A 24990-nucleotide genomic window follows, 5' to 3' on the forward strand; every position below is an offset into this window, starting at 1 on the left:
GTGGTATGAGAAGGATCTCTCAAATATTCAAATATCATATACGTTCAGGAGAAAAAGGACAAATTCAACACTATTCAAATCAAAAAGCAATGTTCCTACAACAAAATAAAACAGTTAAATTCCAGCCACCGTCTTAGAGATTCTTTGTGTGTAAGTAACTGTCTAAAGAGAAATTAACGATTAAAAAAAAGTAATGTCCCAATTAAAAAAAAATAAGGCTGTGAAAAGACAATTCATAGAAGAGGAAACTGAATTGGCAATACACACATGACAAGATGCTCATTCTTACTAATCAGAGCATTGTATCTTAAGGCCACATGAAATGCCATTTGGCACCTATATGACTACAACACTTAAGACGCCCATTAATCCCTGTATCGGTGTGGATGTGGAGTGGCAGGCCACTATAGACGGCTGGAGGACGTGGACACCAGAGCATCATTTTGGAGAGCAATCTGCCAATAATTCCAAAAAGTTGAGGTGAGTTTTCTCTGAAGGTCTAATAATTTCTCTTCTAGAAAAACTCTATGTATAAATGGAGACCTGTGAATGACTTGCTCATTGATTCCAGTGGTGAAAAACCAGAACAATCTAAGTGTCCATTCATTAAGACATGGATACATAAGTGAACTCACAACACGTACGTTATCAGGGATAAATCTTACACACATGATGTTGAGTGGAAAACCACACTCAGAGTATGGCATCATCTATATAAAAGGTACAAACAAACAAGCCAATACTATGCATTACTTGTAAATACCTGCAGAGCTAGAAAGAGCATGAAGACAAAACTATGGATAACAAGTCCCCAGTCAGGGTGTGGTGACCTAACAAATACTGGTTGGGTCACCGGGACGAAAGCCCTCCCTCCGTCCATGACTCACCTCAGATGCCGGTTCCCAGAGCCACTCCTATCCCACGAGGGGCTCTTCTGGGGGCCCAGTTCTGGGGTCCCAGCCAGGTCCTGGTCACTGCAGTCTTCCTGGTCTGTGGCCCACTTGTCTTTGGATTTCGTGCTGTCGTGTTGGGAATCCAGGGACACGATGTCCGAGGGGGAACTCATCACGCCCGAGTCCTCTGTTGTGTCCTCTGAGGCAAAGCAGCTGCCAACAGACACAGTCTCCTCGGCCTCCGACGGCAGTGGCGGGACCCCGTCCACACCGCAGGGACCGCCAGGCCCCAGGGGCAGGCTCACTGGACGAGACACACAAGGGCAGGTCAGGCAATGCTCCAGTGAGTTCCCCACTGCCTGACTCATTTGAAATCTGGAATTTGGGGTGTGAGGGAAGACCCCTCAAACACACCACTTCCCTCTGCACACACTAAAACTTGGAAGGAGTTACGTGCATATGTGATTGAGAACATTTTCCCTAAAAGAATCAGCATATTTTGAATTAACCTTTGGAATTGTTATCCTGTATGTGACTACAAGCAAACAACATTAAAAAATTCTAACTAATGGCATGGTGAATGCAATTGTTTCTAGTCTGACCCTTGGTTTAACAGAAGTTGTTTGAAAATGAGTTCTTTGGAGAAACGAGGGGTTTTCAAAATAGAAACAAACTTTGAAAACACTCATTTTGTTCGGGAACTTCTAACTTCCCAGGAACATGTACGATTTGGCTTTAAATATGAATGACAGTCATTGACAGCATCTGGCTTTCTCTTTATTTTTACATGTGAGAGTAAGATCTGGTTTAAATAAGAGACGCTCGTAGAAGAGAACCCGCAAGTAAAATGCAGAAGGATGAGAGCAGAAGTGCTCTCGGTGGAGGTCATTGTCCCCCGAGCACCGAATGTCCTTTAGGGCAGCAGAGGGAATAAGAGGCACCGAGTTGTGACTCACTGCGGAGGCCCGGGTTCACTCCATCAGACTCTAATTGTGATGATGGGGCACTGCAGCCACGCGTCACATCTGTCCAGCTATTCCGAGGGACAGTTAAGCGTTAGGAGAGCGCGGATACCGATTTTCCCCTTACTGAGCTTTGAGGTTGAAAGCTCCATGCTTGGAGAAGAATCCCCCTAACATGGAGGTGGTGGACAGGAATATAGAATTCGGGACCAGCCTCAGGCCAGCGGTGTTGTTTTAAATTGAATGTAGATGTAGATTTTAAACCTCAAGGCATAGGATCTAAGCACTGCTTATGGTCATCCAGGAAATAAGGAGTGTGTTGTGCTGTAGTTTCAGTGTGTTTTGTTTGAAAAGCGTTCCTTCAATAAGTAAATTGCTGGATGCCTGGAATGAATACAGGCTACACACAGGCCGAGTGCAAACCCCACAGACTCATGCCCTGATAGACAAGTGACGTCATAACACCATCAATACACACTCAACACCCTCGATATTTTAACTAGACAGCAGACTCGAGACACAGAATTAACAAAACCAAAAGAGCACCAAGGAGAAAATTCCTGGAGGTGTTGGTTTCTTGGAGATCCCAAACAGTAAAATAAAAGAACAAGATCAAAAAAACAAAAAAACAAAAACAAAAAAAAACCCAGACATTTCACAAAAGAGCTCACAAATAAAGATCAGAAACAAGGGAGGAATTGTTTAGAGAAGCAAAGGCACAAGGCAGTGTGTCTGAATGCAGTGAATGCTTCTGAACAATGACCTCTTTCTTCTAGCTTTCTTCCTGGCTTTTGTTGCAAGACTCTTAATTAGAGGGCAAATCCGGAGAAGAAACACTGCCTGTGGGTTCATACCACCCAAGCCTTTTCGGCCATGGGTCTGCTGAGAAGCTGTCACACCTCGGATGTTGTGTGCCGGCTACTCTGTCCACACAGCCAGCGACTCTGCCGGAGATGTCACTCCTGGACGCTCCTGCCATCCAGAGAGGGCAGGAGTGGGGGAGGATGGAAGGATGCTCGGAGGAGCACCGGGCAGGCCTGCCAGCTAGTAAGAGAGATGAGCTTGTGCTAAGGCTCAAGCCTCCCGCGAACCACTTCCGAGAGGGCCGTCAAATCCGGCAGGGATTTGAAGATGGGAATGGACATCCCCATGAGGCTGTGTACCTGGGCCAGCATTAGTTTGTTCGTTTCCAGGCCATCTCTGATTCTCCCCGCAGTCTGCGCTGTCAGCCTGAGACTCTTTTGCTTGGAATCAGACACCCGCATCTGCTCCCTTATTACCTTTTCTCTTTTCCACTGGCTTCTATTGTTAACCTCATGAACTATTAACATGTTTTGACAATTTCTGTTGGAGATGATGGAGCAGGAAACTGCTTTTTCTTTATCGATTCTAAACAGAAGCCTAAGACACAAAAGGAAAACTTGGAGCTGCTTGGCCTCAGGTCCCATCCTGCAGATCCTTCTGTGCAGCCCACTTTCTAGCCTCACTCAGCCCCTGAGGGTTTCCACCAAGCCAGTGGTCCAGGGACCCAGCCTGAATCCCACAGCCGGGTCCAATTTCTACTCAGAACTTTGCACAACCCTTTCCCCTTTCTGTAAGATAAGCATGACATCCCTTCTAGATAGATAAGCATGACATCCCTTCTAGATAGATAAGCATGACATCCCTTCTAGATAGATAAGCATGACATCCCTTCTAGATCGAGAATTCTATCCTTCTTTGAAATTCCAAATCGAAAGAGAGGAAGTAAACATTTTTGACAGTTGACTGGTGACTAATTGGGAATCTTAAAAGAAACAAAGCGTGGCCTTTTTTCCTCTCTGCTATTTTCCGTCACCGCTAAGCGTAAGTCGCTCTTTTTGGGTTGATTAATGCGTTGGCAAGTTTCCTCTTCTCTTAAGGCGTGAACAACCTTTTTGAACTGAAGAGTTATTATTGCGGGATTTTTGCAAATGTGGAAAAACTCAATTTGCCGTTAGCAGATGCCAAATATAAATTCACGATGACATTCTCTTCCAAATAAATAGCCACAGAGCCCGAGTCCAGAATATTAACACTTCCATTGCTCTCCACCTGAATTACATAATCTCATGGCTCAAACGCCATTTCAGCTAAATGACGGCAAAAATTCTCGAGCTCAGGCATAAAGCAGAAAGAAGAAGGAAGTGCTAAATTAAGGCTACTAATTCCTCAGGTCGAACACCATCATTTCAGTTTGGCATGAGTTCCACTGAGTTTTTCTTTCACAAAGTCACCAAAGAAAATTTCTAGCACCAAATGTAAATATCTTCTGGGTATTTTGGCCTCCATTTTTTTAATACATAAAACATTATTTATACCTGTTTTCATTTTTTACATTAAAATGTAAACATCCCCTTATCCAAAATAGCTGGTGAAAAAGCAAAACAAAAACAAAACCAAATTAAGCCTTTAAAGATAGCTGGTGAGTTTTCAAGTGTCCTTGCTCAATGTATCCAAATACCAAATATTATAATTCAATAATAAAAAGAACCAAACTGGTAAAAGAGCTATAAAATATCAATATACAGCAAAATCACAATGAACCAAAATACTCCAATCTCCTGGTTAATCAACTATTTACAAGAAAACTCTTCTCGCTTTAACCATTAGTTTAGAAAAAAAAACTTTCTAAATTGAACCACTTTACTTTCCTGGCTCAGTAACTACAAAACGCCAAACAGAAATCACGTGTCCTCCATCTCACCCCACCTTGGTTTAGTTCCCTCTGGTCTATGCACAGGGAATAAAGGGGAACGTCAGGTAGCCACAGGTAAGGTGCTTCTGAACTGACAAGATGTAGGTCAGTACATTTTGTCGTATACACCCCACCTGCCTCTTCACTGACATCTGAACCTTTCCGTCACGAGTTCAATTAGTTACCACAGATGCAATTTCATTGTAATTATTAATATTTAAAATAAATCTGTTCCATCATTTTACAAAATGTAACAAAGGAATCTGAACATGATAGTATTCAATGTATTGATGTCCAGAACCCTGCATGACGAAAGGAATGAGAAAGTTCTCCTTTGGACAGGCAGCGTTCTAGAACACGGCTCTTCTTTCTTGAAATTATTACCCACCCGCCGACGCCGCCGTGGACGCTCATCTCATCCTAACTGAACGTACTTTGTGCTTGAGAGCTTTTCTACTGATGAAATCTCTTGGTATAAAAAAATATATATAAATTAAAATTTAATTTTTATTTTCTCTCACCATAACTAGATAGTGTTAATTTTTTTTCTATACGAGAAGTTATCATCGTGATAATGAATAGGAAAGATCCAATGAAAATTGCATAAATATTTTAGAAATGTTGACATTTCTTAAACAAAAAGGTAAAGTGTCATTAGACATGCATCTCATAATGACTCAGATAAGGCTTTTTTCAAAGAATTCTTAAAAATGACTGGATTACTGATCACTAAAGCAGGGCGGGGTTTGGCATTGATGCAGTTCACATTTTTCATTCTTATCACTATTAAGCAACTGGGAAGCCTTGTTCGCATGAGCAAGTGGGGGTGAGTTAAGAGTTTGGCTATAGTGACATCACTCCACTCAGTTTTTTAAAACTCTTCCTCTGTTACACATCACTTGATTGATGGGTCATAAAATTTATGCTTAATGATGTGTTTTAACTGACAACTGGATTAGATCCGTTGTCCATTTAGTTGGAAAGAAAACATGGAAACCACCTGATGTTGAAAGGGACTTATCTGCAAGCTCAGCCCACTACCAGAAATGCTGTGTGTGTTTTTGTCAGGCATCAGGATAAGGTCTGCTCACCTCAGGAAACCACATCCAAGTGAAATTCCTGATGGCTGGGGGCTATGTCTGTCTTTTTCGAGGAGGGGAGACAGGCATTCAGCAAAGGGGAGCTGGGGGGAGCCCTGCACGGATGCTGCCCACCTGTGAGCTCTCAGGCACCTTGGTTCTAGGAAAGAAAACACGTGGACACATAGCATCTGGATGTAGATTCCCTTGGAAAGTCTTGCGGTCTCCCAGGGGAATACATCCGTGGGTTAAACCCACCAACACACACAGTACAGGTGAGTCAGTTTGTGGGTGGGAGGGGAACACAGGGAGACAGACACGGGGGCATCCTCCTACCTAGAGGAGACAGAAAGTGGCCACTGACCTGGGTCCTGAAACAAGCGTGGTTGGATCAAAAGATGGGCAAAAGCACAGATACACAGGCTGAATGGGAAACGGCACGTACTGCTGAGTGGCTGGGCTGTATGATGTCTCATGTGCCGTATATGACTGTGTCAGCGTGTGCACACGTGTGCACACGTCAAGAGGAAGAGGGGTGGGAGGCGGGGTTCAGAACTATGCTTCAGGAGAACCTCTGTCACCAGCTTGTAGGCTTCTGCCCCGACTGGTGGCTCCAGTCCTGGCCACCTTCTCTTCCTGTCATTGATTTTTTAGTTACAGTTTCCTCAAAGTGAAGTTTATATATTTATTCCTCTTCAAAATGACAGTCTCTTTAGCTGGAAGGGCACCATTTAACATTTTATATTTGAAAAAGAATATTAAAAAATAATGTATATATATATATATATGTATGTATAACTGAATCAATTTGCTGTATAGCAGAAATGAACACAACATTATAAATCAACTATACTTCAATGAAAAAAAAACCTATCATATAAAAAATCCACATTTTACATTAATGTTCTTGTCCAAAAGTCCCACGGACCTGGGATCCTCAAAGATACTGCATGATGAAGATAGCAGGGTAGCCAGTTCACTACAGAGAAGTACCACATACCTGAATACATATTGTATTTTTTTCAAGAAGGCAGGATAATAAAGACCTTGAAAGCATTTACGGATCTAAAATAGACCTGAATTCTTCAAAGAGCCAAGTAGGGGCTTCCCTGGTGGTGCAGTGGTTGAGAGTCCGCCTGCCGATGCAGGGGACGTGGGTTCATGCCCTGGCCCGGGAAGATGGGCCCGTGAGCCATGGCTGCTGAGCCTGCGCATCCGGAGCTTGTGCTCCGCAACAGGAGAGGCCACAGCAGTGAGACGCCCCATACCGCAAAAAAAAAAAAAAGCTAAAGAGCCAAGTAAGGTACTCTTGGCCTCAATCCATCTATATTTCTCCAAAGCCTGAACCATAACCCTAATCCTAGAATCCTAACGTGCCTGTTAGAGACACAGAGAAAATCCCAGTTTCACCCGTGTGAGGACAAGCCTGTTCTCCGCTTGCGGTTCTTTGAAAACATATATAGAAAACAGCTGCTGCTTCTATCCGTCTGCACTGCCCCCTCCCTGTCTGTGCTACGTGAGTTCCTCCTTCCGGGAGCTAACCTCGTTCTCAACAGCTGGGCGAGTCTAACTGCCCCGTCATTACTCCTGGCCACAGGGCACGGATGTGAGATGTGGGTCATGGATGTGACCCAAACCTGGTCAGCTGGAACCGTGGTCCAAAGATGGGCGCGTGGTCCTAAGCTGGACCAATCAAGGCCTTTCTCAGGGTCTTCTGGCGAGAGATGCTGGGCAGGTGGTCTCCTTGGGCTGAAATCCATGGAGTGGGAGGGGTCCTGGATAAATGACAGTCAACTGGACCAGCGCGTGGAGAGGGCTTGTCCACACACAGAGAAGAGCACAGACCTAAGACAGCGCTTGGGCTTGGGGACCCCACCATGTCCGTAATAAGGATTCATCTCTTAAAATTCCCAGATATGTGAGCAAAAAAAAAAAAAAAAAAAATCCCACAAAACCCATTCTTTTGTAACTCGTTCAATACATGTTTCTTGGAATTAGATAGTCTTGTCTAACAAATGTCTAAATTGCCCTGATTTTTGCATGAAGTACACACACACACAGAGTTTCATATTATGGTGTTTCCATGATAGGAAGTTTTCTTTTCAAAACTATATTAAACGTGACAGCTGCAGATCATGTCTCCCTTTCCTGGATTTATCTTCCATTATTCAGAGTACACATTTGAGTAATTCTATTTTCGGAATAATCTAGTTTAGGATCTAGTTTACTCTCTAAGCCCTCTTGTGTCTTCACAAGGTTGTCTGCATTTAATCCTTCACTATCAGTATGGCTAAAATGAAGTCAGATTCAGATCAAAATCCTTCTTCCTCAAGATTGAATTCTCAGCACCACTGTTGTCTGGCATCCCGCCTCACAGATGAGAACCCAAAGGCTAGCATGATTCTCTCCAACTATAAATAACCTTATCTCTAGAAGCTAGTAAGATTTTCCTCGTTATCCATGGATATCAAACATTTCACCAAAATGTGTCTAATTGTGTATGTCTCTAAGGATGTGTATTCATTTCCAAGGACTTTCGGGAGTTCTTTTTCTCATGTGTTTTTCAATACTAGCGTGCTCTTGTTTTATGTATGTACTAATCTGTTAAAATTTTCTGAAGCAATAACAACAAATATTGAAAGTTCTGCTCTATTGCCTAAATTAGCCCTACTGCCTTTGGAGTTAGTTCCTCTGATCAGTTTGTGGTCTTTCCTCCACACACTGAAAAAAAATTTTGTTTAATGTTTCTTGACTGTTTTCCTGTGCTAAATGATGGTGTCAGTAACCTCAGGAACTAGATTTCTTTTGTACACGTGACCATCGCTGTTGCCTCAGGAGAGAGCCGAAAGCCTTATGGCAGATTGGGCTGAGCAGATTCCCACAGGGAATCTGCAGAGAGGAAAGCTGCTTTCTGGGGAAGACTACACCTGGATGGGGTGGCCAGTTTCTCTCAGCAGCCACAACGCTGACTTTGGTTGATGGTTCTTAGACTCAGTTCCGCCATATTGAAACTGAAGTCTCATATGATTTTCATGTGCCTATTTTATTTAGCAAAGAGCTAAAAGAATTCCTCCTCCACGCTGATGTCATGGCTTTAAGAGTAGCCTAAGATATTAGACCACTGGCTAACAACGATCAGATATACAGTTCAACATCAATATTTGAAACCATATAATGGTAGTTGGGTTTTTGATATTCTTCCATGTCCAAAGAACTCCTTATTTATCCAGTGTCCTCTGCAGTATGAAAATAATTATTCCTATTTTGCAAATTATAAATGAAGTGCCAGCCAACAAATGATTTCATCTACCCCTGATAGTATGTGTTACAGAAACATACTTTGCCAGGCTCATAAACAGGACAAGTCTATTCAAAATCACACAAAAGCATGTCCTAAGCAAAAGTCAAATCGAGGTTCTTGCACCAAGAAAATGTGAAATGAATCTTGCTGAGAATACCTACATTTAAATTCTTCTACACCAAAAGATTTTCTTCCATGTCCTATGGAACAAATCTTGGTTCCATTTGTCCAGAGATTTCAATATCTTCTAAAATATTTTTGAGAAAAAGATCCAGCCCTCTCTTACATATGTATTTCTGGGGCCTCACCTCTGGGGATCAGGATGGTAGTTTCTGTTGTCAGGAACAAAGCTGATGCTTCAGTTTGCTTCATCAAAATAGAAACCCTGGCTCCAGGTTGTCTAGTATATTAAAGCATGGGAACTGTATTTAATCAACAGCTCAGAAAAGGTGACATTCAGGGACTTGCCAAGTTCCTAAATTGAATGAACTACGATTCAGGTCTGGCATGAAGTGAGCCACCTGCCTTCTGAGACAGGCAATCCAGGAAAAATATCATCTGTTCCTCTGTTAGAGTCTCTCAAGTTCGATCCCTTTATCATTAGAGCTCTAGAGAACAAAGTATGTGGCCCACTTTTGCTTAGTTTTCTGTAATGCACTGTTCAGCCATTGCTAATGACCTAAAATTGACATGAAAATGACCAAATGAAGAACATTTTTGTATCTTATGTAGAACTGCTATTGGGGATATTATCTATCATAGTACTCAGTGTCTTTTATAAAAGCATCCACTTTAATTTGCCCTAAAATTTAGATCTTCCTTTCCCCCACTTTTGATGAAACGAATGCCTGCTATTTGGCTGAGTGTCTGCCCACCTCGCTTTTTTGCCTTGGTGCCCAGGAAGGTCAGAAACAAAGTTAGTTTTTATTAGGATTTTTGCATGAATTCTACACCCCCCCACACACACACATCCTGCTGTTCCTATCACATATATCTCTAAGCTCTCTTGGTGTTTATTCTTAACCACTTTAGGAAATAAGGATTTTTAAAATAGCATACACACACACACACACACACACGTACATATGTATACACACACACGTACATACGTATATATATGTTATACACACATATAATTATATAATATAAAATAGACAATATTATTACTTTGAGTTATTTAAAATAAGAAGCATTGGGGAGGTGGCCAAGATGCTGGACTACGAAAACCCTGAGTTCACCTCTCTCCACAGGCACACCAAACTTGATTACCTATAGAGCAAGTATTTGTGAGAACAACCTGCAGACTAGCAGAAAAAATTTTCCACAACTAAAGATACAAAGAAGGCACCACAATGAGATGGGCAGAAGGGGTGGCGATGTAGTAAATTCAGAACCCACACCCCTGCGTTGGCGATTCACAAATGGGAAGAATATCACAGCTCAAAGATGGTGGGGTCTGAGCCCCACACTGGGCTCCCCAGCCCAGGGGTCCTGCACCCAGACAATCACCAGAAGGTCTGGCTCTGTTAAGATGGCTTGCCCAGTGACCCCTCTCCCCAAGGAGTCTCTGATTCAGTGGTTCGGGCTTGGGGCTGAGAACGGCATTTCTCACATTTTCCCAGGGGATGCTGAAGCCACCGGTATAGGTCTACACTGGGGGAAGCCCTTCCCTGAACACCTCGCCAGGGCTGCCCGGCCAGCTGAGGACGATCTGCACTCAAGCCTGTGTATCACCCCATCCTCCTCAGACCAAAACCCCTTCATTGCTTTGCTCCAAAGACAGCGATTTCTCCTACAAGAGCCCTGGAGTTACTGAACAGACCACTTTTCAAAACAGACATTCAGTCCCTGCATTTTGAGTGTTTTTCTCTTTCTACACTGTTAGACTCTACTTTCTGTCTCAATGCCCGTCCTGTGTCTCCCGTCTCATGGGAAGGCACCACAGGATGCCCTCAGCAGAGTTAAATGTGACATTTTCCTCAAGACAGCAGAGCAAACATAACTACTTGTGGAAACTGTGTTAGAACAGTTTCAGAAAGGCAGAGTCAGGAAGTGACACAAAACATCCCAGATGGTTGTAAAATACACCCAAGACGAGAAGGAAAGGGCTAACTCTGGGGGCGGGGGAGCAGGCAGGACTCCCGGTGTGCTGCTTTGAGGCAGGAGGCATCTCGCACGCAGAGCACAAGGAGATGGGGTCTGGAGATGCTGCGGAACACAGACGCAAGGCAGCCACGAGACCCACAGGTTGCTGTGTCCAAAGGCTGTCACAGAGCTAGTGGGAGGCACCTCCAAAAGTCACCTGGGGAGCAAAGCCCTCGCAATGAGATGGAGCCAAAGTCTGAGCCTACAAGACTGTGGTCCCTGCATCTGCACATCGTCCCCACACCGCAGCCCTGCTGGCTTAGCCAGACGATGCGGTTATTTTTGCCTCATTAATTATTTGTATAAGTTGCCTGATGTTTGGGACCGATTGAATAGCACAGATGTGGAGATGGTGTCTTCAAAATGTCACCTGGGTCTGGACTAATGTAGCAAACGTATTTTTATTTATGTATTTATTTTTAGTTTTATTTATTATTGAAGTATAGTTGATTTACAATGTTGTGTTAGTTTCAGGTGTACAGCGAAGTCATTCAGTTATACATATGTGTATACATGTATATGTATATATATATATATATATTTTTTCATATTATTTTCCATTATAGCTTAATGTAGGGTACTGAGTATAGGTCCCTGTGCTATATAGCAGGCCCCTGTTGGTTATCTGTTTTAGATACAGTAGGGTGTATCTGTTAATCCCATATGCCTAACTTATCCCTTACCCTCACCCTTCCTTTTTGGTAGCCATAAGTTTGCTTTCCATGCCTGTGAGTCTGTTTCTGTTTTGTAAATATGTTCATTTGTATCATTTTTTTCAGATTCCACCTATAAGTGATATCATATGATATTTGTTTTTCTCTGACTTTCTTCACTTAGCATGATAATCTCTAGGTCCATCCATGTTGCTGCAAACGGTATTATTTCATTCTTTTTAATGGCTGAGTAATATTCCATTGTATGTAAGTACCACATCTTCTTTATCCATTCATCTGTTGATGGACATTTAGGTTGTTTCCATGTCCTGGCTACTGTAAATAGTGCTGCAATAAATGTTGTGGTGCACGTATCTTTTTGAATTGTGGTTTTCTCCAGATATATGCCCAGGAGTGGGATTGCTGGATCATATGGTAGCTCTATTTTTAGTTTACTAAGGAACCTCCATACTGTTCTCCACAGTGGCTTGTACCAACATTTTTAAATATTGAAGAGACTCTAATAGGTGCTGCTTTCAAGATACCTTCTGTATAAAAACTTTAGAAATCATAAAATGCTAATATGCCAGCAAAAGTGAAAAGGAAAAGCTAAGTGACTAATAACAATGCTGGTGTACTGTGCTCCTATGGACACTTACGCACACATGTAGTAAAATTGCTACCTCAAAGCCACTCAGACACAGTACAGAGCAGTGAGCATACAGATAATGACAAGTGACACCGTGATTTCCCCCCCAAGCCTCCTCGCCAGAGTCCCGCCTGCCTTGGAAATGGCATCTTCTTGTAACAAAAATGAGATCAGTGTCAGAGCCCGTGATTTTAGGAAACCTGTACAGAATTGTTTCCAGCCTTGTCCACAGCCAACAGACTACAGCCAGTAAATGAAACCTTTCACACGCAGACCACCTGTCTAACTCACAATTACAGTGGCCCCCAAATAATTTGGCTTTATGGGCCAGAAAGCATTCGCCTCAGCAAAACCTGCCAGTACCCAGAATAACCTCCTAGGAGATGCCTGGCTCCAGCCTCAGTTTTCCTCACCTGCCCCAGAGTCCAAGCTGGGGGCTGCCCCCTGGGAAGTAAAGCACCTCATCTCCACTCCTAGAAGCACCTTCACACCCTTCTCTTCCACCCCACTTGGTCTTGGAGACGTCCCCCCAACAGCTGCACTTTCCCCGAGTTTTTCTATTAGGATTCTTTTGAGTTTTAAAATAAAGTTTATTTTCGTTTTCTTTAGTATAGCAAGTCCGGAAAACACAGGCAATGGTTAGGAAGTAATCAGTCATCCCCAAGATTCCTCGTCTTTATTTATTAGAAGCTTTTAGAATAAATGTATAACAAAACTTCTTAAATATGGGAAGAGAATCAGATGCACACTCCACTATCACGTGTGTCCTCATCTTGGGCTTGCACAATTGTTCTCCTACATCTTTGTACCAGTTTAAACAATTAGGGGGCTGACTCAACTGTGGCCTTGAGAAAACTAGTCCCTGCAGGCCTTGACTTGCTCACTTGTAAATGGGGCTGAGGACCATCATCCCTCATGCAAGGAGCCACCAGGAGACTGCGTGCAGGTCAAGTCTGAGGACAGGCCTGGCGCACACTCAAGCCTCAGCAGGTGTAGCTCTTATGATGAGCTTGTGTTAGTTTGACCCGTCATCAGTCTCCAGGCAGATGTAATCATTCACGGGCGTGGTCTCTCCAAAGCTGGCAGGTCTAAGAACAGCCTCCGTCGCATGGGGGTTTCAGCAAGTGCAGCCTGAAGACTGTCCCCAAGGATGGCATGTCTCCCAGCCCCAGGCCCAGATGTGCAGGAGGAATGAGGGGGTCCCTGACAAGGGGGCTCCCAGAAGGGACACCCAGGAAGCAGAGGATGTGGAAATTATTTGCTGATCAAAAAAGCTGCTGGGGGTGGAGGGGTGGGAGGACTGGGGCGGGGGGTCTCTGATCCAGCCAAATGGTCCCCAGGTGCCCCTGCATCAGGCTCAGTGGCACCAGCTGCCCGGGGTCCCTGTTTGGAACTTCTCTCTTCTCTGAGTGATGTGACCGTGGGGACAGCCTGCCCTTGGTGTCTCGGTCCCTAAGTGGAGGGCAGGACGCTGGCCCTTCCAGCTGACAAGTGAAGGCATTCCTGAGATTCTAGCAGGAAATTTTAGCATGTGTGAGCCCACAGTCTAACATCCCCTTTGGCCCATTTCCCTCCTCATTGGTTCACTGGTTTCCCAACGACAGGATTCCCTAAGGTGTCAAACAGATCCTCCTCAGTGCATTTTCCGGGCTGACCCCCTCTGGGGTTGGTGAGAAGTGGAGAGCTAATTCTTTTCCCTGTAAGGCACAAGTTCTTCCAGCTTTTTAATCCCTTCAGACCGGGTGACTCTGTTCTGCTGGTGCCGGGCACATATTAGGTGACCAGTACGTGCGTTTTCATTCTGAACTGCTGTTTTCCACTAGGCTCAGACAGACACGTTTACCTTATAGCTTGAAGGATCTATGTTCCAACAGGGCTAAACAGTAAAGAGGACTGAAACAGTCCTGATTTTATAAAAAGCTTCATTACTTTTCTCATGCTTTGAAATTGTTCTGAAAAGTAAAACACACATTTAGCAACTGCCTAATCCATTACTTTAAGTCTGTACAAGTAGCTTTCTCATTGAGCAGCTCTGCTGGATGGATACAACTGCACCAGCACAGCCAGTGTAGATGTCTGGAGCAGCTCAGCCTGGCTGTCTTTCTGCTTGAGCGCCCCTGTGCCCGTGAGAAGGGGCGGGCAGATGAACGCAGGGACTCTGGTGGGAAGGCACCGCTGCCTCTCTGACGCCTCCTTGAGCCCTCGCTTGGGAATCCTGAGTCACAGAGAAACCGAGGGGCAAAGGCTTAAGTCAGAGCCCTGGTATCCAGGCCCCGGGGCTGCCTGCCGAGACTCAGAAGGAGGCTTCCTGTTAGCACAATGGTTACTACACCACCGTCACAGCTGGTGGCACTTAGGCCGCCATTCCAAGAGCCTCCACTCAACTAGGCCAGTGTGAGACCGGCTCAAGTGGACCCAGATGACACCACAGCCTGTTTACTTCTGGGTTTCATCACCACGTGGAAACATGATCTTACGCCTGTCAGCTTCAGGCACAGCTCAGCATGTCCTGGGAGGCAGCTCTGAGCCTGGCTGGCACCGGGGCCTCCATCCTGGGGAGGTGGGGCTGGGGTGTCCCGGCTCGGCCATCCTGAGGGGCCCAGGCCCAGCCTTACCTCCTAGGGAGCCCTGCATGCCAGGGGAGAGCTGTGGGCACACGCGGAAGTAAGCTCAGGGCTGTTCTCACCCACCCCCGTCTGCCCAGGCTGTGAGTCACCCAGCAGCTGTTTAAAGACAGGTGGAGAGGACGTGCCCACCTGCAGAGCCCCCTGACCGGGCAGGGCACTTCACTCGTGAGCTGTGAAAGGGCACACTGTAAGAAGCCTCTTCATTAAACTTCAAAGCTTTTGCATAGCAAAGGAAACACCTGACAAAATGAAAAGACAACCCACTGAATGGGAGAAGGTATTTGCGAATGATATGACCAATAAGGGATTAATATCCAACATGTATAAACAGCTCATACAACTCAATGTCAGAAAAACCAAACGACCCGATTAAAAAATGGGCAGAAAAACCGAATAGACATTTTTCCAAAGAGGAAATGTAGCTGGCCAATAGGCACATGAAAAGATGTTCAACATTGTTAAATCATCAGAGAAATGCAAATTAAAACCACAATGAGACATCACCTCACACCTGTCAGAATGGCCATCATCAAAAAGCACACAACTAACAAACGCTGGCAAGGATGTGGGGAAAGGGAAACCCTCCTACACTGTTGGTGGGAGTGTAAATTGGTGCAGCCACTGTGGAAAACAGTATGGAGGTTCCTCAAAAAACTAAAAATAGTACTACCATATGACCCAGCAATTTCACTCCTGGGTTTATATCCGAAAGAAAAAGAAACACTAATTTGAAAAGATACATGCACTCCAATATTCATTGCAGCACTAGTCACAATCGCCAAGACATGGAAACAACCTAAGTGTCCATCAACAGATGAATGGATAAAAAAGGATGTGGTCCATAGATACAATGGAATACCACACAGCCATAAAAAAGAATGAAATTTTGCCATTTGCAGCAACATGGATGGACTTGCAGCGCATTATGCTTAGTGAAATAAGTCAGACAGAGAAAGACAAATACTGTATGATATACTTTATAAGTGAAATCTAAAAAATACAACAGACTAGTGAGTATAACATAAGAGAAGCAGACTCACAGATACAGAGAACAAACGAGTGGTTACCAGTGGGGCGACGGGAGGGGCAGGAGAGGGGTGGGGAGTGCAAAGTCCAAACTGCTGGGTGTAAGACAGGCTACAGGGATGTGTTGTACAACACGGGGAATAGAGCCAACATTTTGTAATAACTGTACATGGAAAGTAACCTTCAAAAATTGTACAAAAATAAAAAAGTAAAAAGTGAAAAGAATAAGTCTCTTCAAAGACAGTTTGTACAGCCATTTAATAGCCTACGACAAAGGAGGAACACAGAAGGAGCCCTGCATCGTTTGTGTGAGCACATGAAGGAGAACATCAAACACTTCATCTGAGGTTTATGTGACAACAGAATCGTTACATTTTTCTAATTTTTAAAACCGAGGGCTTAAGTTACTTCATCTCTCCGGTTTGACCCAGACCGATGTGTCTACAAGGGCCAAGGGCCATCTGTGAGAGACGGAGTGAGGGCAGGCGTGGGGGGCGGGGCACAGTCTAGGTCCCTTTAAACTGGGCATCGACTGCCGAGTCTGACAGCGTCTTTCAGGAGGAACACTGGTGCTGTTGCCTCTAATGTTTTTGAAAAAGCAGAAATCAAGATTTTAAGGCACAATCTCCCGCACTTAAATGCTGGCCACTTCTTCCATAATAGTTAAAATCTGTGGAGCGCTGGCCATTGTTCTAAATGCTTTATAGGTACTCACATGTATAATTCTCAAAACCAACTTTGCTATCAAAATAGAGAAACACAGGCAAAGAGAAATGGATAAGTGGCCTGAGGTCACCGGCTCTGTTCTGTGCTCCTAACCCCAGTGCTTGACTTTAGGGGACCAGGTCAGATTTCCTCTGCATCCAGGTTTCCTGGGAGATGGCCCCTGACCGCCCAGTCAAACTTGGTGAGCCAATCCTCCTTGCTGGTCATTGGTCTGTGCCTTCTAGCTGCAGCCAATGGGTGCATGGCTCTCCCTGGGCCACAGTGATTGGTTCAGAACTGTCACGTGACTGAGTGTGGGTTAAGAGCCAGCCCAACCTCTAGACTTGCAGGAGCCTATACATTTCCTTGTGGATGACACCAGTTTGAGTTGCTTTGTCTGCAAGGCAACTCAATGAGTCACCAGCAATGCCCTTCTGGGATTACGTCCAAAAGAACAGAAAGCAGGACCTCAAAGTGATCTGTGCACTGCAGCAGCACTCACAGTAGCCAAGAGGTAGAAGCAACACGAACGCCTCTCGACAGGTGAAGATAAACAAAAGACGGTTCTATGTATAATGGAATATTATGCAGCCTTGAAAAAGGGGAAGGGAATCCTGTTGCGTGCTACAAAGTGGATGAACCTTGAGGACGTTTTGCTAAATGAAAGAAGTCAGTCACAAAAAGACAAATAGTGTGTGATTCTGCTTATATGCATTCCTAGAGTAGGCAAATTCATAGAGATAGAAAGTAGAATGGTGGGTGCCAGGAGCTGGGGGAGGGGGAGCTGATGTGGAATGGGTATAGTTTTGGATTCGCATGACGATGAAGTTCTGGAGGTCCATTTCACAGCAATACAAATATACTTAATGTCACTGAACTGTACAGTTCCGTTAAAACCATTAAAGATGGTTACGATCATGTTAAATGTTGTTGTAGTTTTTTTTTTTTAATCAGAGTTAAAAAAGAAAAAGCCTACTTACTGATTCAGCAGCTGATTCAAACAGCTGAAGAAGCCCTGCATAGGCTGATCAAAACCTGTCAAAGCAAAGCACAGAGGCTGCCAGGCCTTAGAGCAGAGCCTGGTCCTTGTGCCAGGAAAGCCTGCAGCCCATCTATAACCTCCCTGGTTAACATGCGGGCCCTACAGAAGCCATTGACAACATGGTAAATTTGGGGATTGACAGAATTCGCCACATTAGAACCACATGAATAACGCTCATTTCAGGAGCAACCTTTAGAAGGCGGCACACAGACAATGTCTTCACAGCAGGCTAATACACACACAGAAAGCAAGAGGGATGCGTTGAGTTTATTATGAATTCTCTGCAAAGCCCTGATGTTTCCAAGGTGGCTAAGAGACAAGACGGGTAAGTGTGTGTGCACGCGCGCACTTGACAAATGCTCTGAAGAGCTAGGTGAAGGCTGAGAGGAGTACAGGGCAGGAGGAAGAGGAAAGGGAATAGGGACATTTGACTCTGGGATTGCGGAGAAAACTGCAGGCCAGCCCTTACGTGGTGGAAGGTCTCACCAGGACTCTGGGCCTGGCCCTGCCTTTGTGCAGATGCTCAGAGTCAAGTGCAGGAGTCTGATCAGAGCTGCAGACACTCTGTCAACTGCGGGGGGATGGAATTCAAAGTCAGGGCAATGACAGGACACACATGCAAAGGCAGCATCAGGACAGTGTGGGCCATGGCCAGCTGTGGGCAAAAGTAACCACGGCTGGATGGGGAGGCTGCACGGTCCAGCCTGGAGTCGGAGCCTGGGTGCTCCCCGAGCTCCAGCTGTGGGCCCAGCGTGGGCTCCGACGCCCCTGTCGTCCCATCAGAACATGGGGGTAAGAAACACCAGCTGTTGCGGGCTGCGTGGTGACCCCCAAATTCATATGTTGAAGTCCTGACCGCCCCCCACACCTCAGAACGTGACTGAATTTGGATAAAGTCTTTAAAGAAGCGATTAAGTTAAAATGAGGCCGTCAGGATGGGTCTCAACCCAATGTGATGGGTGGCCCTCTAGGAGGAGGAAGAGACGCCAGGATGGATGCACACAGAGACGACCACGTGAGGACTGAGCGGGCAGGCGGCCTCCTGCAAGCCGAGGAGCGAGGCCTCACAGGGAGCCAGCCCAGCCGCCACCTGATCTCAGACATCCAGCCTCCAGGACCGTGAGAAATAAACGCCTCGTATGCACTTAGCCTCCAAGGGCTACAGGGTTGGGGATGCAGCCTGAGTGGAAGGATAGGCCAGAGCACCTTCCTGGGGAAGAAAGCACTGAAGCAATGGCACCTCCAGGGCTGCCTCTGGGCCCGAGAGCCATGCACTCTGCCCTCCAGTCTCCTGGGTTTTGTGCAGCCTCACCCACGCTCACAGCTGAGGGTTTTTTTATCAGATGGCTCAGCGCATAGCCGTTGGCCCTTTGGGGTGGGCTTCTAGAAAGAGAGAAGCCCACCCCAGGGCAAACAGCGGGTCCCGCTGGCCTTTGTGGATGCGCAGCCCTGACCACCAGGCTTCAAGTCCTGCCTTAATGTTTAACTCGCTCGTGCCTTTGGCCTCAGAAAAACATCTTCTTTCTGTGCCTTGGTTTTCTCGTCATAAAATGAGGATGGTAGCAACAGCACTGACCTCACCGAGCGGCAGTAAAGGCGAAAGCATTCATCCCCAGACCGTGCAGGGTGGTGTTCAGCCTATCCCTTCCTTGGTGGGGGGTCAGTGAAGACTGAGCCCCCTGCATGGGCGACCCTTCCTGCGTCAGCACCCCTGGGTGGAGCCAGCCTGCTCTGCAGCCAGACGGGCACCAGTGTGAGAGCAGGAGAGGCAGGGGGCTGCCGCTCACTCGGGCTGGGTCACCCACGTGGGATGAATGCGCATTTTAACGACAGCTTGAGCAGGCTGCCCTTAACTGTGTGCTCAGTTAGACACTGAAGACGGGGCCTGACAGTCACTTCTGGGAGGGCTAGTGGTCAGGTTCACAGCCCTGCGAGAGTGTGCCAAGGGGCCAGGCACCAGGGTCAGGAACATGTTGTGTGAGTGTGGACTGACCTGCAGGGTAGCGAGTGTCACTGCAAACTGTCTGACCTCAGACCTACAGATGCCAGACAGATGGACAGAGATAGAGATACAGATACACTGATATGGAGATGCACTGATATATAGATGGAGTCACACACACACCCCCTCCCATACTGCACCTGCTTTCCTTTTTAGATCTCTGGTTACACCAGCAACAGTGGATGGAGAGTCGGCCCATCTGAGCACAGGCCTCTCTAGCTGTGTGGCCTTAGACAAAAGGCGCTCTAGTTTTCTGGCCTCACTTCCCCTTCTTTGTAAACAGGGGGCTCGACCCTAGGAAGGCAGTCGCTCGAGCCAGCTGTTTGTGTGACCGGCTGCAACATAATATTGGCATACACTCAGAGCCCTGATGTTTAGTTTCCGTACTTTGGTACAGAAAAATTCTCCTTGAGATGGTCCATCCGTGGGATAATCAGGGTTTCCTGGTGGTTGAAAGGAGTGGGGAGTGGGGAGAGACACAGTTTATCCAGGCACCTCCAGCCCTGTTAATAAACCGCCTCTTCAGCTGCTAGATGATCCAGCAGGGAGGGGAGGGGAGGGGGCGCTGCCGCTGCAGATGAGCCCAGTGCTGCCCTGTTGCCCCGACCCCCCCCCCCCAGGTGGCAGCCAGGGTCCTGCCTGGAGCAGCGGGTCTGGAATTGGTGAGGGCTGAGGACGCGGCTGACCTCCTTTCAGTGAACTTTGTAGCAAACGCAGCTTTCTGCGCTCACTCACGCCTCTCTGGCAGGAGAAAATGATGCCGTGGAGAACAATCTTTCCTTTCCTCTTGAAAACCTGGATAGAGGAGAGATGGCTCCATGGCCCGTGCGTGCAGAAGCACGTGCGTGGTTGCGTTTCACGGATACCGCGTCCAAGCTACTGCTCTGGCTGAAAATGTTGTGACTGGTTTTCCCTCCCCGCAGATCAACGTTCAACTTTATCATTACAGTCATCACGTCTAACACTTTCCTAATTAGTTGCAACAGAGCTTTACTTCTCAATTAATTTAGAATTTTGGTTATTAAAAATTGTTTTTCTAGCTTTCCCCATTAGATTTATAGTACTGTCATAAGGTAACCTATAGAGCTACATGTATAATGTTTCATGTGTTCAAACACACGCACATACAAGCACGTTAAAAATGATTACAGAGAGATGAGGAAACCTTTGAAGGTGCTACATATGTTTACTATCTTGATGGTGTGGTGATGGTTTCATGGGTATGTACAAGTGTCAACACTTACTGAAGGATATACTTTCTTTACACACATGTAGGGCTTTTGTGTGCCAATTATACCTCAGTAATACTCTTAAAAGATAAAAACTTCTAATTCCCATCAATCTGATTCCCATATTTCAACTTGCAATAGTAAAAGGAAACTTATAATCCACTACTAGATAAGAAAAATCTCAATGTAAAACCATTCGCTATTATTTGATTTTCATGGGACTTCATGAACCCCGTCTTCACGTACACTATTTCTGTCCTCAAGCCCCAGGGCCCTAATGTATGCCATTTGTCCAGGGAGTGGCTGTTCAGGCTTGGCATGCGCTGCCCTCAGCAGGGTCACACTCTACCTTATTTGTGTGACAGCTGTGATGGGACGGGGGTGGAAAGGCAGATGCTCAAGGCAGGTCCCCCCCTTACCCCAGGCATCCCCTTCCTGGCTCCATCAGTAAGCCCTCTGTGGGTGCAGATTTGGGGTGTGCCTGCCACTGGGGGGTGGGAAGAAAAGATTGAGAGAGAGGTCGTACATCAAAGGCCCCAAGGATTAGGCAGAAATGTTCATGAGAGAAAGCCGCCAGAGGTGCGAATACTCCCTACTTCCAACCAGAACTGAGCTTTCTCCCCCTTTCTTTGAAACTGCAGTCCTATAGGTTTAGGCTTCATTTTCCCACTTTTGTCCGCTACGGTCAGGAAGGAGCCTGATGGCAAGGCTTCATCACTCTCTCCTCCATTCTCTGACTGGAAAAACCATAGCTCAAGAAGAACTATAGCAAAGGAATTCCCGGCTGGGCCCTGGAGATGGTGGGGGGCATGGTGCCCATTGAGTTCTGGGCCCCGAAGGCATGAACGTTCTTACACATTCCAGAGGAGACATAATTTCAAGGCCAACATGACTTAATATTGGCAACTTTACCTGGCAGAGAGGACACATCTGCGGGCCAGACACGGTCATCTGCCATCTGGTTTAGGATTGGTGCTGTTAGGAAGTCTTTCTATTCCTCATTACCAGGTCTTATTCACACGAAAGCTACGAGGATCTATTGTCTCTTTAACCCTACTTCCTTACACGCCAAAGAAAAACGTATGGGATACACTGGCTGTTGCGTTCTGATTTGGGTTACACGTTTGGTCACTTTTCCCCCTCATTTTCCTCCCTGAAAACCGGAGGGTAGATGGATCACCCTGGAAACAATGAAGCCAGCCTAAATAATCTCAATAGTTCTCACCTCTTTGGTTGTTTTTTTTTTAATTGTGTTTTTTTTCCTTTACTGAAGAACATTTTTTCTTTGCTGGAGGCAGATAAAAACCTTCTGAGTTTTACACAGCTCTGCTCATAGTAATAAAAAGTTTATTATTTTCTTAAGAAGCAGGAAAAAGAAGGATTATATAAAGCATTTAAGGGCAGAATAAACACAGAAAGTGATGATAAATTTAACCTCACAGTTTCCTGTGAAGAGTTTTTGACAGAAGTGCTCTGTGTTGCTATCGGTGACGAGTAAAGCATGGGAACTCAGCCCACAGATAACGCCAAGCCTCATTTCATTTCACACTTGGACTTTCATTTTCACCAGTGTTTGAAGTTTGCTTCTTGTTGCTTTACCATGGCAACTAATAAGCAGCAAAACTATTTTGAGTTTTTCTCCTGCTCTACATTCCTTGGGTTTGAAGGGTGAAATAGTTAAAAACACACACGTGTGCTCGCATACACACGCACAATTCAGAGGGGAGAGAAGAAGTAAGTACTCTGTGAGTGGATTAATTCCTAGACAATCGGTCGTGCCTTCAGTACTTGTGTGGAAGGGCTCTTACTCCCCGCAGAATACTTGGAAGATGTAATCCTATCTCTGTTACAGAAAAGTTTGTTTTGCCGCGGAAAATGTCAGTCTGCATATGGACATGTTTTGGATCAGACTACATGAATTATGAGAGTTGTGAACAAACAGTGTCATATGATGGACCCAAATTAACATGGAAACTGAAAATTAGCAGTTGATAAGCATTGCAAACACAGATGTAATGCGTGGTTGATTATAATGGGTGAGAAAATACAATATCAGTAAGGAAACTGGAGTTAGATTCTCCAAATTCTTTCATCTGTAGTACTAGGAGTATTTATTCACCACAAAATCATCTCCAAATTTTCATAGGAAAAGGTCAAAAGTACCGGTGAAGTGAGATGGCAAACATTCTCATCTAATGCAGTTTAGAAATTACAGCGAGTTCCACTGCCCACTGCTGACACTGTCTCTATGGTGAAAATGGAAGAGTTTAGGCCAATTGCTGTTGAAAAATAATATAATTTCTGTGTGCCTTGGCACTTGTTATAGGGCTGGTGCTCCCGAGGGTGTCCCTGGGAACCTGCATGGCTAGTCAAGGCTCGTCAGTCACTAGGACTGCTTGATTTGTGTCTCTCTGGCTAGAAAATGTGAACCCTCACAAATCTGTTTTTCTTTTAGTTCGACTCTTGACAGTATGTGTGACATTATGGAAACAAGAAACAGACGGTTCTCCTATTGGCTTATTAGGAGCAGAGATGACCCACAAAGAGGGATGGATTCTGGGCTGAGCCAGAAATGGAAACCTCTCAGAAATGCAAGTGCCTCGAGAAAAAAATATTTAACCAAATTATTTGGTCTGGTTCCTAGAAGATTCTGATGCTGGGTAAGCAGAGTGTCATGACACACGTGGATCTCTAAAACTTGTTCATCGAATTGCCCTGAATTTTACCCAGCTGTGTGAGAGGCCACCTTGGTGATAGAGAACCCTGAGGTGTTGTCAAAAATCTGTGTCTTTGGGCTTCCCTGGTGGTGCAGTGGTTGAGAGTCTGCCTGCTGATGCAGGGGACGCGGGTTCGTGCCCTGGTCCGGGAGGATCCCACGTGCCGTGGAGCGTCTGGGCCCGTGAGCCATGGCTGCTGGGCCTGCGCGTCCGGAACCTGTGCTCCGCAACGGGAGAGGCCACAACAGTGAGAGGCCCGCGTACCGCAAAAAAAAAAAAAAAAAAAAAAAAAAAAAAAATCTGTGTCTTTGGCTAACTTCGTGATCCAGGACGTCAGGGGTGCCCTGGTCGCATTCCATTGGGCACAGAATTCGATCGATCTCCATTGAGTTTGTTCCTTCCCACCCCCAACATCTGTGTCCTCTGTTTTTCATAGAGTTTGATACATTTTTTGTATTACATTTTCTGTCCTCCAACCAATAATTCAACAAACAATATCACTTTCTCCTGTTCTTCTCCTAACTTTCTGCCTTAAGACTTCCTACCGCCATCTTTCTTCAGCGTAATAGCTACTTCTTACACAAATGCTTCTTGCTGTAATTATATACAATCTTTTACAATCTTTAATGTCTGGGCCATAAATCCTGATGCTTTCCCCAACATTTAGGTAAACATTACCTTCTCTTGTCTAGACTTTCCCCACTTAATGATTTAAGGTCAAATGACTGCTACTTATCAGACAAAAGTTCTTTATTTTAATGCAAAAGAAAAGCACTTTCTAACTTGTTCTATGTTTCCTCCTGAGTAATTTCTGTTTTTTTTCACCAACACATGGCACTAGATTGGTTGTACACAGCTCTAGCTATATATTTCTAGAAGTTCTAGCTTATATTTACTAGCAATACCAATATCAGCTACCATTCTTATTGTGATCAAGCAGACACAGTCATACAAGTAAAAAACTCATTTTTTTTCTCACTTTGAGCAATAACATTTAAAAAACCTTTTGGAGAGAAACATGATAAGCTTCTCCAATTCAAATGTATCTTTGCACAATAATAAAAATTTATCAAAGCAAGCAAGTCTTTTTCCGTAAGCCCTGAATCTTCACATGAGTATTTTCATCTGCTCTGTCTTAGGACGGCTGCGGTGACCAGTTCTCAGTGACTGCGTCGGTTTTCTCAAGATGGGAGAAGGGCCTTAGTCTCTAGGAAGAGCAGGCAACACCCCTACGTGGACATGGT

General features: G+C 45.3%; 1 protein-coding gene across 10 annotated transcripts in view; it reads right to left on the bottom strand.

The window, feature by feature from the left end:
* The window catches only part of COBL (cordon-bleu WH2 repeat protein), a 239419-nt gene that overhangs the window by 17372 nt on the left and 197057 nt on the right, over positions 1-24990 (bottom strand). For 9 of the 10 annotated variants that reach the window (XM_081244504.1, XM_081244506.1, XM_081244510.1 and 6 more), the window contains one exon: positions 888-1197. The exons of the other annotated variant lie outside the window; for it this stretch is intronic. In XM_081244504.1, coding sequence (XP_081100630.1) covers positions 888-1197 — 310 coding nt within the window. The remainder of the gene's footprint in view (positions 1-887; positions 1198-24990) is intronic. 10 annotated transcript variants of the gene reach the window in all.

The sequence above is a fragment of the Mesoplodon bidens genome, assembly GCF_964165515.1.
Source record: "Mesoplodon bidens genome assembly, chromosome: 9".
In the NCBI taxonomy this organism is placed as follows: Eukaryota; Metazoa; Chordata; class Mammalia; order Artiodactyla; family Ziphiidae; genus Mesoplodon; species Mesoplodon bidens.